General features: G+C 41.7%; 1 protein-coding gene across 7 annotated transcripts in view; it reads left to right on the forward strand.

The window, feature by feature from the left end:
• ryr1b (ryanodine receptor 1b (skeletal)) overlaps positions 1-12,711 on the forward strand; it is a 76,319-nt gene that overhangs the window by 26,706 nt on the left and 36,902 nt on the right. For all 7 annotated transcript variants that reach the window (XM_067595343.1, XM_067595345.1, XM_067595346.1 and 4 more), the window contains exons 16-41: positions 301-419; positions 643-776; positions 957-1,198; positions 1,286-1,478; positions 1,994-2,210; positions 2,309-2,413; positions 3,044-3,147; positions 3,263-3,346; positions 3,437-3,596; positions 4,031-4,178; positions 4,320-4,525; positions 5,007-5,181; positions 5,377-5,585; positions 5,673-6,019; positions 6,472-6,607; positions 6,775-6,935; positions 7,524-7,686; positions 7,816-7,902; positions 8,576-8,802; positions 9,109-9,553; positions 9,634-10,236; positions 10,370-10,570; positions 11,275-11,386; positions 11,495-11,638; positions 12,043-12,316; positions 12,534-12,651. In XM_067595343.1, the coding sequence (XP_067451444.1) occupies positions 301-419; positions 643-776; positions 957-1,198; positions 1,286-1,478; positions 1,994-2,210; positions 2,309-2,413; positions 3,044-3,147; positions 3,263-3,346; positions 3,437-3,596; positions 4,031-4,178; positions 4,320-4,525; positions 5,007-5,181; positions 5,377-5,585; positions 5,673-6,019; positions 6,472-6,607; positions 6,775-6,935; positions 7,524-7,686; positions 7,816-7,902; positions 8,576-8,802; positions 9,109-9,553; positions 9,634-10,236; positions 10,370-10,570; positions 11,275-11,386; positions 11,495-11,638; positions 12,043-12,316; positions 12,534-12,651 (5,114 nt within the window). The remainder of the gene's footprint in view (positions 1-300; positions 420-642; positions 777-956; positions 1,199-1,285; positions 1,479-1,993; positions 2,211-2,308; positions 2,414-3,043; positions 3,148-3,262; positions 3,347-3,436; positions 3,597-4,030; positions 4,179-4,319; positions 4,526-5,006; positions 5,182-5,376; positions 5,586-5,672; positions 6,020-6,471; positions 6,608-6,774; positions 6,936-7,523; positions 7,687-7,815; positions 7,903-8,575; positions 8,803-9,108; positions 9,554-9,633; positions 10,237-10,369; positions 10,571-11,274; positions 11,387-11,494; positions 11,639-12,042; positions 12,317-12,533; positions 12,652-12,711) is intronic.

A 12,711-nucleotide genomic window follows, 5' to 3' on the forward strand; every position in this document is an offset into this window, starting at 1 on the left:
AGATGTGCCTCACTTATTCACTAATACATTCACTATTCACCATGAATTAGAGTTGATCTTTAGAAATATCTAATTGCTTTAAGGATCGGCTCTGTCTACTCTATATATTCAGGCACAAATTTCTGATTGTCTGTAGACTGTTTTGATTTTATGCAGTTGTTTTTTACATCATTTTATTTATTTTGAACAATATTCTGATTTTTTATATATATATACAATTACTTACTTTCTTGTATGAATGCAGTAACTATTTTAAAACATGCTAAGAATTCATTATATTCCTCTTCTCTATACATTTAGGTATTCTTGAGGTGCTGTACTGTGTGCTAATTGAAAGTCCTGAGGTTCTAAACATCATCCAGGAGAATCACATCAAATCCATCATCTCTCTCCTCGACAAGCATGGAAGGAACCACAAGGTTTGTTTGTTTTTATCTTAGCCAGAGAGAGGGTGGGGATGTAATGTTAGCCAGCAGCTAATTAAAATTTGGCTTCAGGTGGTAGGGTTGTCTACTTCTTTGTACATGAATATTTTGGAGCTCCAGTTGCAGTTGTAGCCAGTCGATGACTTGAATTGTCTGCTTGGCCACATTGAAACATTGAGGTGAAAGTGTTGTTCTTCTGTCTCCGTCCTTCCTTTAGGTCTTGGATGTCTTGCGCTCTCTTTGTGTGTGTAATGGTGTCGCTGTGAGGTCCAATCAGAACCTCATCACTGAAAACCTGCTTCCGGGTCGTGACCTCTTGCTACAGACCAACATTGTAAATTATGCGACCAGGTACTTGAACAGTTGCTGCTAAGTTTTTTTGACACTAAAAAAGGTACAAACTGTTAGATTTCAAGGTTGTTGTCTTGTAGTAATATCTGGAACATATGTTTTTGGAAGTCATTAGTCACTGTGACGAATAGCTGTTGTCTGTGAAAGTTAGTCTTGATTTCTTTTTTCTTCTGTGCTCAGTGTAAGGCCCAACATCTTCCTGGGTACATGTGAAGGGTCCACGCAGTATAAGAAGTGGTACTATGAGATGATGGTAGACTATGTGGAACCCTTTGTAACAGCGCAGTCTTCTCACCTGCGTGTGGGCTGGGCTATGACCGAGGGCTACAGCCCCTACCCTGGAGGAGGAGAAGGCTGGGGAGGCAACGGTGTGGGAGACGATCTCTACTCCTACGGCTTTGATGGACTGCACTTGTGGTCAGGTAAGATGATTCCCCCTAACTTATTTATTTCTATGATACTGTATGTTCTGTTTTTATGACTTCTTCACTCCGTGCTTCGTCCTCCAGGTACCGTACCGCGCCAGGTGGCTTCACCCAACGCACACACTCTGGCTGCTGATGATGTTGTCAGCTGTTGTCTCGATCTGAGCGTGCCCAGTATCTCCTTCCGTATTAATGGTCACCCGGTTCAGGGCATGTTTGAGAACTTCAATGTGGACGGCCTCTTTTTCCCTGTGATCAGTTTCTCTGCTGGAGTCAAGTAAGTTCAAAATAAAAATAAAGTTTATTCACACAATTTTTCCCTCATTTTCTGCTGATTAATTTTATTGATTCACCTTAATTTCTCTATTTAACTGGTAAAACTGCAAATTAATGTAGCAAATAATAATTCAATGCAATGATGCAGACATAGAGGCTGATTTATTTGCGCCCTATCGTTGTTGGAATACACATAAGGAACAGCAAATTAATTCCCAAACTATTTTTCAAACAAAATTTAAATTCCTTCAAATCCTTTAGATTATCTCTCAATCTCCCCAAACCTCCCCAGTAAACCTTGTAATGGTCGTAATGGTCCCTCACAGTGATGCGGCCAATAATGAATTTATTGATGCAGGCAGAGACGGAAACACAAAGAGAATTGGTGCAGAAATTAAATAAAATTTTGTTATGAGCCTTATAAAAATCAAGCTACTGTAGACATACAGGTCTTTTGCAGTATTTAAGGATATATTTGTAAAATAGGTAAAAGATTGATTGTTTCTGTCACCTCAGAGCTCGGTTCCTCCTCGGTGGTCGTCATGGAGACTTCAAGTTCATGCCCCCACCTGGCTATGCCCCATGCTATGAGGCTCTACTGCCTAGAGAGAGGATGCGCATTGAACCCATCAAGGAGTACAAGCATGACTTTGACGGTGTGCGCAACCTGCTGGGTCCCACCATGTCCCTCACCCACACCTCGTTCACCCCCTGCCCCGTAGACACTGTTCAGGTAAAACCCTCTGAAAAAGCCAAAGAACCTAAAAGCAGGCTTTGGTTATGTCAAAAAAATGATGTGCTATATTATTTTTTTGTTTGCTTTCTGTATAGATTGTGTTGCCACCACACTTGGAGCGTATTCGAGAGAAGCTGGCGGAGAATATTCACGAGCTGTGGGCTGTCACCCGTATTGAGCAGGGCTGGACCTATGGGACTGTGAGTATGGACTTAACACTGCAGTACAGAAGCAAATGTGTAGGAATATTGATTTCACTGCCTCAGATTTATATGATTTGGATCTCCAGAGTAATGTGAGAGCAATATTTCAAATCGCTATGTATTCACTTTACAAAAAAATAAATCACTGATTGAAATTCATTATATAATATAGGAGCCCAGTATTTAACTCAGTGTTATTGTTTCTCAAAAAAAAAAAAAAAAATCAACTATTCCTTAAAGTTCCAATAAATTACATTGAGTCTCACTGGATGTCGGCAAACAACTATAAGGATATAGTGAAGTAATGGTGACCTGAGCAGTGAGTCATGTATTTCAACTTTAAATTTCACCAAAATTTATCATTGATTAATGTCAGTTATATCAAATATCTCAAGTGAAAATGGAGGGCTGTAGTTGGAGCTTAACACCTCTAAACTTATGCCTCTTTATAGGCTAAAATTAACCTTGACCATGGAAATCCAGTGAATATCGTGCATGTAGTGTAACTGGAACATAGTGTCCATTAAAACAAACAAAGTATTAAGTAATGTTTTTCTGAACAAAAAGATAGTTTTTGTGATTTTTATTTTTTGCTAATGTTTAACCTACAATCATCATCCTCCACAGTTCAGAGATGACAACAAAAAACTTCATCCCTGCTTGGTGGACTTCCAGAGTCTCCCTGAACCAGAGAGGAACTATAACCTGCAGATGTCTGGAGAGACTCTCAAGTGAGTTTGCGATTGAGGTCCTGAAGAGGTTTCAGTTTAAGAGATGTGAGGGTCAGAGGAGGAATTTTATGTCATGGATACTGCTGATGATGCCTGCCTCCTTGTCATCCTGCAGGACTCTCCTGGCGCTGGGTTGCCACGTTGGTATGGGTGATGAGAAAGCGGAAGAGAATCTCAAGAAGATCAAGCTGCCCAAGACGTATGGTGACAAATATTTATTTGGAAGTATAAACTAACTTTCTACATTCTCTCTTATATATATCTGAATATGGATTTGTCTCTTCTCTAGCTATGTGATGACCAATGGATACAAGCCTGCCCCCCTTGACCTCAACCATGTCAGACTGACACCCAACCAGAACCAGCTTGTGGAAAAACTGGCAGAAAATGGGCATAACGTTTGGGCAAGGGACCGGGTACGGCAAGGATGGACCTACAGTATTGTGCAGGTAACCTTTACTCCTCTACCCTGATGCACCAGACGGTTTGTTAGACAGAATCATCTGAGATGTCGTCCTTGGAAACTGTTTGGAAAAGGGAAGGCACTTTCAAAAAATGCTTGACAGATAATTGGATGAACCGTCTGTCTATCATCGTCTTACCTTGCGAGGCAGCTGGATTCACAAGATCATGAGAGAATCCTCATAGGACGCTGATTGGTCCAAACTACTGGTGATTCAGACACAAATTTAACAAAATTTTACACATTTAACTTTGTGGGATTATTTAGACAGGAGACACATGGATATTCTATGTCCATTTATGCAGGTATAATTCAACTGAGGTTAAGTTTTTTCTTTGTAAATAAGCTTTACAAACTGTTACCTTTTGGATATTTTTCCTTTGAATATTGTATCAAGCTGTATTCTGTCACCCCTCTCAGGACATCTTGAATAAGCGAAACCCTCGTCTGGTACCTTACAACTTGCTGGACGAGAGAACTAAGAAAACCAACCGAGACAGTGTTAACAACGCTGTCCGCACCCTCATTGGCTATGGCTACAACATTGAGCCTCCAGATCAGGAGAGCAGTAAGTCTGCGTACCTTACATTGGTCAATATTATCTTCTCAGTATGCATCAAAGGAATGCAGAATCATCATCATGTCATTTCAAAATTTGACCTTCATCTTCCTTAATCTTATCTGTCATCTTTCCCCTATCAACCTGCAGCTGGCCATGGCCTTGAGAACATCCGTGGTGACAAGGTACGAATCTTCAGGGCAGAGAAGTCATACGCTGTCACCCAAGGAAAGTGGTACTTTGAGTTTGAGGCGGTGACCACGGGGGAGATGAGAGTGGGCTGGGCCCGTCCTAATGTCCGCTCTGATACCGAACTGGGAGCAGATGAACTAGCCTACGTCTTTAATGGCAATAAGGTCAGTCCACATTTTCAGGGTCACCTTAGTTGAATCAGAGTGCCTCCAAGACCAATTCAGTAAAGTTGGGAGGCAAATCAAGTGCTTATAAAGGTTTAAATAGGCAATAAACTGGCAAGTTTTTAAATAGGCAAGTTTTTTCAAAACTTGTTTTTTAATATGAACAGATGAGATGGGAATACAATCCAGTAAATCTGCTCTTTTCTTTACTTTTAAAACTAAAAAAACAGTTTTTGAGGACACTTTGAAAGGCAAAATCTCTTAAATTGCACGAAGGGCTTGAAAATAAACCAAATTTCAGTGATATCATGCTTTAGTTTGTTTTTTAGATAACTAGGAAAAAGTCAACATTTATTCTGAAAGTCAGAAAAGATTCCTAGAATGTCCTACAGCTTGACATTGATGTCTTTATTTTTATTTTTTGAATGGAAATTTGAAATTGTACTTTACAGATAATTTATTCATGTATAACCCTTTTCAGGCTCAAAGATGGCATATTGGCAATGATCCTTTTGGTCGCCAGTGGCAGTCTGGTGATGTAGTTGGTTGTATGATTGACCTGACTGAGATGAACATCATGTTCACACTCAATGGAGAAATGTTGATCAGCGACTCAGGCTCGGAGATGGCTTTCAAAGACATTGAAATTGGGGAAGGTAAGAGTTACATGTTCCTTTTATCTTATTTGATCAGAATTGGTAGAAATAACAAAAAAGAGGTATCTCTGGACAAAAATCCTGTTTGGCATATACCCTTACTTAACAATCTATATAAAAAAGCAGGACAACTGCTCCTGAACAGAAATTAGAAAATATTTTTTACTAATTAATTTACTGTGTTTTATCCCTCAGGTTTTATCCCAGTGTGTGCCCTGGGCCTGTCTCAGATTGGAAGGATTAATCTTGGTCAAAATGTCAGCAGTCTGCGCTACTTTGCTATCTGCGGCCTGCAGGAAGGATTTGAACCCTTTGCCATCAATATGAAGCGAGACATTACCATGTGGTTCAGTAAAAGTTTGCCCCAGTTTGTGCCTGTACCCGCTGATCACCATCACGTTGAGGTAACTATTCAGTGACACTTCTAATGTTTAATGAAGCTAGCTAGAAAACGAGATAATTTATTTATCTTTAAATCTGCTCTCTCCCAGGTGTCCCGTGTGGATGGGACGGTGGACAGCGCCCCCTGTCTGAAGCTGACCCATAAGACCTTTGGGTCACAGAACGCCAATACAGATATGATGTTCCTCAGACTCAGCATGCCAGTCCAGTTCCATGAGATTTTCAAGGTCCCGGCAGGCACCACGCCACTCACCGGTGTCCTCACCATACCCGAGGAGGAGGTGATGGTGGTGGAGCCCGACTCAGAGTTTGAGGTTCTTAAGAAGTCTGCCAGCCGTAAGGAGCAGGACGAGGAAAAGAAGGAGTCATCGGTACCTAAGGAGGTCTCTCTGGAAAATGAGAAGGACACTATGTCAGAAAAGGGAAAGAAAAGAGGGTAAGTTTGGCAGGTTATGTCATTGGTGTTACAGGAGCAGACTACATCCATCTTCTCAGAATAAATCAAAACATGAGTCAAAGAAAAGCACCCATCCTCAGTGATTGAGACCCTGCAGAGTTTCTCAATTTTCTGACAGTTATGATTGACAATTCAAACCTGTCTCCTGAACAGCATTGCATGAGTCTTCCCTCCAGCAACAGCTAGACTCATCTCAACAACACACATTTCCTATTTTGTTCTTTTGTTTTCCTTTCCTTTGGTTTTGTAAATATGTGTGTGTTACATGGCATTTGATTGACAGAATTAAATGGTTTCTGTTCAGCTCAGTTCTCCAACATTTACATATCAGTGATTTATAGCCAGTGGAATTGCGAAAGAGTTGCAAGTGTTTAGTTTTTTAAATAGAATAATGCAAAAATGCAAAAATAGGTTATCCTCTATGCACACAGATTCTTCTCCAAGGCCAGGAAGGCTGCCATGACACCTCTTGCCCCTCCTCCTGCCCCTCCAACGGTGCCACGTTTGGTGGAAGATGTGGTCCCGGATGACAGAGATGACCCTGAGATCATCCTAAATACCACCACTGTAAGTTTAACATTATCCATGGATCAGACTGGAATGATTTACATTGGTTTGCATCATATTACTTAAGTTAATATAATATCTATAGATAATCCAATATTACTGCTCATAGTTGTCTTCTTCCTTGTATTAGTGTTATTTTCTATCTTATTTTCTTTCTCTATTTCCAGTATTACTATTCCGTGAGGATCTTTGCTGGGCAGGAGCCCTCCTTTGTGTGGGTCGGCTGGGTCACCCCAGACTACCACCAGTATGATCCAAACTTTGACCTCTCCAAAGTGCGCAGTGTCACTGTTACTGTGGGAGATGACAGAGGCAACGTACACGACAGGTTAGTCTTTCCTACATGTATAAGTGGTACTTAAGTCATGCCAAATTGTTCTAAATGTCAATGTATTTATTATATATTGATTTAAATTGTAAGTAGTGTGTTTTAGGTTGGCCATTTTATTGACACACTGGTGGATGTATGGACAAAGAGAGAGAGAAATGACAAAGACACATTGTTCTAATGATAAATATCTAGATATGGATAACTGAGCTTCAGTGGCATCTCAGTTTTTGAAGAAGAGGAGAAAAATTCTTACTTACATTACATTTTTAATAGAATGTCAGTGTTTTAAACTGTACTTTGTCCCTAATCTGTCTCTTAAAGCTGCCTACTCCTGACTATCAAACTAAGTAACAGTGGTAGTGAAGAAATAAGGAACTTGATTCTGTCTTTTATTTCTGGTGGTGTCCCCCAAGGTTTAATACTTGGTCCCCTTCTTTTCTACATTTATATGCTCACCACACCTATAGGAAAATAAATCTGTGATGGCACAAAGCTAGCTTAATGAGCAAAAACTAAAAAAACAGAAAAATGTGTTAAACTGAGATTAGTTTTTAACATAGGAGTGCGTTTGCTGTTTCCTTGCAGTATGAAGCACAGTAACTGTTACATGGTGTGGGGAGGTGACCTGGTCAGCACTCAGCAGACCCGCTTCAGCCAGGAGGACATGGTGATTGGCTGCCTGGTCGACCTGGCAACAGGTCTAATGACTTTTACAGCCAATGGAAAGGAGATTAACACCTTCTACCAGGTAAGGAGAGTCTAAACTGTGTAGGTTGCATGTGTATTCATGTTTGTGTTTCTCAGACTCAACTTTCATTTAGTCTGGAGGAGCTATGAGACGCTGTGGAGAAGTAAAACCACAAGTGTTTTGTTTCAGGTGGAGCCCAACACCAAGCTGTTCCCTGCTGTCTTCGTTCAGCCCTCCAGTCAGAACATGTTGCAGCTGGAGCTGGGCAAACTTAAGGTCAGAAATTACTTTGCTCAGATATTGCAGTGTATGTTTTTGTCTGAAAGTCATTTTTTTCTCTTCTTACTCAGCTTCTTACACCACCCAGAAAAGAACATAAGTGGAGCAAAACCAGACCGTAAATTCACGTAGACACTCTTGCAGTGTACAACAAAACAACAGAAATTGAAACAACTTTTGATTGTTATTCTCAATAATTGTTCAATTGATAGGGTTATGTCCTGGGTCCACTGCTTTTCAGTTACCACCTATGTTTACCACCAGGGTTCATCATTTGTAAGCCCAGTACTGATTTTCACTGATATGCAGATGACAACCAGCTCTAAGTAGCTGTTGATCCTGATGACCTGACCCTGCTTTACTCAACTGAGAGCTGCATCTCTGACATCAGTGTATGGATGACATAACATTCCCTCCAGCGAAATCAGGACAAAACAGACATCAGTACTGTTCATAAGGTTAATAGCGCAGCAGCCTCTTTGGTTGTAACATAATCGCATTATGATTGTTTCTGTGGGTTTTGCTGTCTGTTTCAATGTAACTGTGACTTAAATCTTATGTGAATATGTGCATGGATTGAACATGGGTTGGAACCTCCTTGTCTACTTCCTTTTTTTCTTTCTGTGATTGTCTAAACCTCCTCTACTCTTGTCTTCATCTCTCTTATCAGAACATCATGCCCATCTCGGCAGCTATGTTCCGCAGCGAGCGTAATAACGCAGTCCCCCAATGCCCTCCCAGGCTGGATGTCCAGATGCTGACACCAGTTATCTGGAGTCGTATGCCTAATCACTTCCTCGACCCGGAGGTGGGCAGAGTGAGCGAGAGGCTGGGCTGGATGGTAGAGTGCACTGAACCTCTCATCATGATGGCCCTGCACATCCCGGAGGAGAACAGGTCAGAGACAGTAACGGTGCCCGACAGGTTTCAGGAGTGGAAGTTCTGATATTTTGGCTCTGCTTTTAATTTTTTCTGTCTGATGTTTGAATCAGTCTCACAAACAAAAGAACAAGAATCAAAATGAGCAATTTATTTGCCAAATGTGGAACTACAACATAATGCATGTTTAAAATATGAAAGTGTGATTAAGGGGAGATCATATATATGTATGTGTTCACTTTGTATTATGTATTTTTTTTACTTTATGATTATGATATGGTTACCTCATCAGTATTGATATTTGAGTATGTGTTTGTTCCTCAGGTGTATTGACATCCTGGAGCTATCGGAGCGCCAGGATCTCATGAAGTTCCACTTCCACACCCTCATGCTCTACTGCGCTGTGTGTGCACTCGGCAACAACCGAGTGGCTCACGCCCTGTGCAGCCACGTGGATGAATCCCAGCTTTTCTACGCCATCGAGAACACCTACTTGCCCGGACCTCTCCGCAGCGGCTACTACGACCTGCTCATCAGCATCCACCTAGAGTCTGCCAAGCGGGCACGCCTGGGCACCAACAGGGAGTTTATTGTCCCCATGACTGACGAGACTCTCAGCATCCATCTCTATCCTGATGCAAAGAAGGCCCACTCTCTCCCCGGTGTGGGTCTCACCACCTGCTTACGACCCAAACTGCATTTCTCAGCTATCAATTTTGTCGGCACGGACCCTGATCTGTACACCCTTAGTCCTGTCTTCCCTCTGCAGGTAAGAGGCAGGTTGCATTGGTGCAAACATGTAATGAAATTTCAGTTGCCTTTTGCTTATTTTCTATCTTTCCCCCACAGGAGCTGAAGACCAAGGCGATTAGCATGTTAACAGAGGCTGTGCTGGATGGTAGCCAGGCTATGCGGGATCCAGTAGGTGGCAGCGTGGAGTTCCACTTTGTCCCAATCCTGAAGCTCATCAGTACGCTCCTCATTATGGGCATCTTCAATGATGACGACACTAAGCACATCCTCAAGATGATTGATCCCAATGTTTTCAGTGGAAAGGATGATGATGAGGAGGAGGAGGCAGAGAAACCTGAGGAGGTTGCAGCTCCTGAAGGGGAAAAAGCAGAAGTAAAGGAAGAGGAAACGGAGGAAACAGCTGAGGAGCTCGAGGACGAAGGGGTTGGTGACGAGGATGAGGAGGAACTGAAAGATCTAGAGGAAGGAGAGCCTGAGGAGGAGGAGGAAGAGGCTGAGCCTAAGGAGGAAGGAGAAGAGGAGGAGAAGGAGGAGGAGAAGGAGGAGAAGGAGGGAGAAGCCAAAGGAGGAAAAGTGGATGGAGAAAAGGCGGAGGAGGAGAAGGAGGCAGAGGCCATCGAGGCAGAATTGAAAGAAGAAGAGGCGGGTCTGGAGGAGGGATTACTCCAGATGAAGCTGCCAGAGTCTGTCAAACTGCAGGTCATTCTGATATTGAAACACTGTCTGCCATCCACATGTAGACAGCTGTGAAATATTCAAATACATGTTATTTTATATTTTTGCAAATTACACAAACTCAAACTCTTGTTCCTCTCTTATCTTCCTCTCTCAGATGTGCACACTTCTTCAGTACTTCTGCGACTGTGAGCTGCGACACAGAGTGGAAGCGATTGTGGCCTATTCAGACCAGTTTGTCCACGGTATTCAGAAAAACCAACGAGTTCGTTACAACCAGTTAATGAGAGCCTTCACCATGTCGGCTGCTGAGACTGCACGCAAGACTCGCGAGTTCCGCTCACCGCCACTGGACCAGGTACTGGTTTTTCTTTTACAGAAACCTTCCTAAGACTCACCAAATACAAGTTATGGGGTTTTAAATATTTGGAGAATATTCCTCCTTGAAGTTATATTTTGACAGCTAATTTCTTGATGAAAGTGACTGGCTTAGCTGTGTAGTGTCACTCATTCATAACTCTGTAGCATTATGTCCACAAAGGTCTGGAAAACATTTTGTCAAATAATTGGGATAATAACACCTTTTGAAATCCTTCAATAGCTTTTGGTTGGCTTTGAGTCTAAAAATGCACACCTTTGGAGACAGATGTTTTTTAGTTGGATACAAACAAGTTCTTCATTTTGTCATTTTATTGGTTTGAAGGATAACAATGGCCCAGTGTCTACAGTCCATGAGCTTGAGGAGGTGGAAGTCTGGCTATTTAAGATCACAGACACTGTACTAAACATTTGGATGTATTTTGGATTGAGTCATTCTCACAATGATTTTTGAGTGAGCATTCACTGGAGTAGGGGTTGGTTTTTTAATTGTTATGAGTAGTATCAAGAAATGTGCATCAGGCGCCAAATGTCAAACATGTCATAGAGAAGACAAGAACAAATATAAGCATTCTTTTTTTTGTGAAAGATCCGAAGAAACCCCAAGAGATTTATAAAAACGCCTCATGGAAAACAACAAACAACAAACGCTGATGGGATTGTCTTACTGTGTTCTTCTTCAAGGTTCTTATGCTGACAAATTTCAAGCACTTTCCAGAGGATGAGGAATGTCCAGTGCCTGAGGATGTGCGGGACACTCTGGGAGAGTTCCACAATGACCTCTTACTTCATTGCGGTACAGACTTCTTAAAAGATCCTTTGTATATTTTACTCTGCAGGTGTGCATGCCTTTTTATGTTAAGTATTTTACGCTCTTAATGCTGAATTCCCATTTTACGCACAGGCATACATATTGAGGAGGAGGCAGAGGAGGAGGAGGTGGACACCTCACTGAGGGGCAGACTCCTCAGTCTGGTAGACAAAGTAAAGAACATACGCGCGAAGAAGGAAAAGGAGGAGCCAGAGGTCGAGGAGGACCCAAAACCCAGTAAGATTAACAGCCAAAATACTTATATTTGAATGACTGGATCGACATTTTTCATAAATAACATTTGTTTCATAAAGTTAACTTTTATTTATTTTATATAGGGTCGAAAATAATGGCAGGTGCTTACATTTCATGTGAAAATGAGTTTAATTACTTTGGTTTTGACTGGAATTTTAGTGGTGTCAAAATGCTGTTGACAAGTAAAACTCATGGGGAAACCAATTATGAGTTATTTCGAAAATGGAAAACGGTTATGCTAAAATTAAAAGGTATTTAATGATTGTACAGAACATCAGTTCCAGACCAAAAGTATCAAAATACGCCACTCAGTGCACAGCAGTCTAACACAATCAGAGATATTACACAACAAACATACTGTACCTCTCTGTGTCCACTTCGCCAAGGCACTCTTCAGGAGCTGATCTCCCACACCATGATTCACTGGGCCCAGGAGTCGTTCATCCAGAACCCTGAGCTGGTGCGTCTGATGTTCAGCCTGCTCCACCGGCAGTACGACGGACTCGGCGAGCTGACCCGAGCGCTGCCCAAAGCTTACGCCATCAACGCAGTGTCTTATCAGGACACCATGGACCTACTGGAGTGTTTGGGACAGATCCGCTCACTTCTCATCGTCCAGATGGGCCCGGAGGAGGAGCGGCTCATGATCCAGAGCATCGGGTCAGTGTGGGAGTGATGATATCTGTAGTAGAGATAAAGTTGAAAAATGAATGTGTTTTTTTAGATTTGACTCTGTGGCTTTCTGCCCTAAAGTGTCAGTGTGTTAGCAGAACTTAACCTGTACAAATTACTAAAGCCATTTACCAATACACAGTAGAATGTTTCAAAAGTTAAAGTAAAATCTGATTTGGACTTTGGTATTTTTTAATTTTTCCAGGAATATCATGAACAACAAAGTGTTCTACCAACACCCCAATTTGATGAGAGCTCTTGGTATGCATGAGACTGTCATGGAGGTGATGGTCAATGTACTGGGTGGAGGAGGAGACTCAAAGGTAACTGTGATGTTTGTCACTTTGTCTAGTTTATTTTATCTTTATCTTATTCATTCTAAC

Source organism: Thunnus thynnus, chromosome 7 (assembly GCF_963924715.1).
Source record: "Thunnus thynnus chromosome 7, fThuThy2.1, whole genome shotgun sequence".
Taxonomy (NCBI): Eukaryota; Metazoa; Chordata; class Actinopteri; order Scombriformes; family Scombridae; genus Thunnus; species Thunnus thynnus.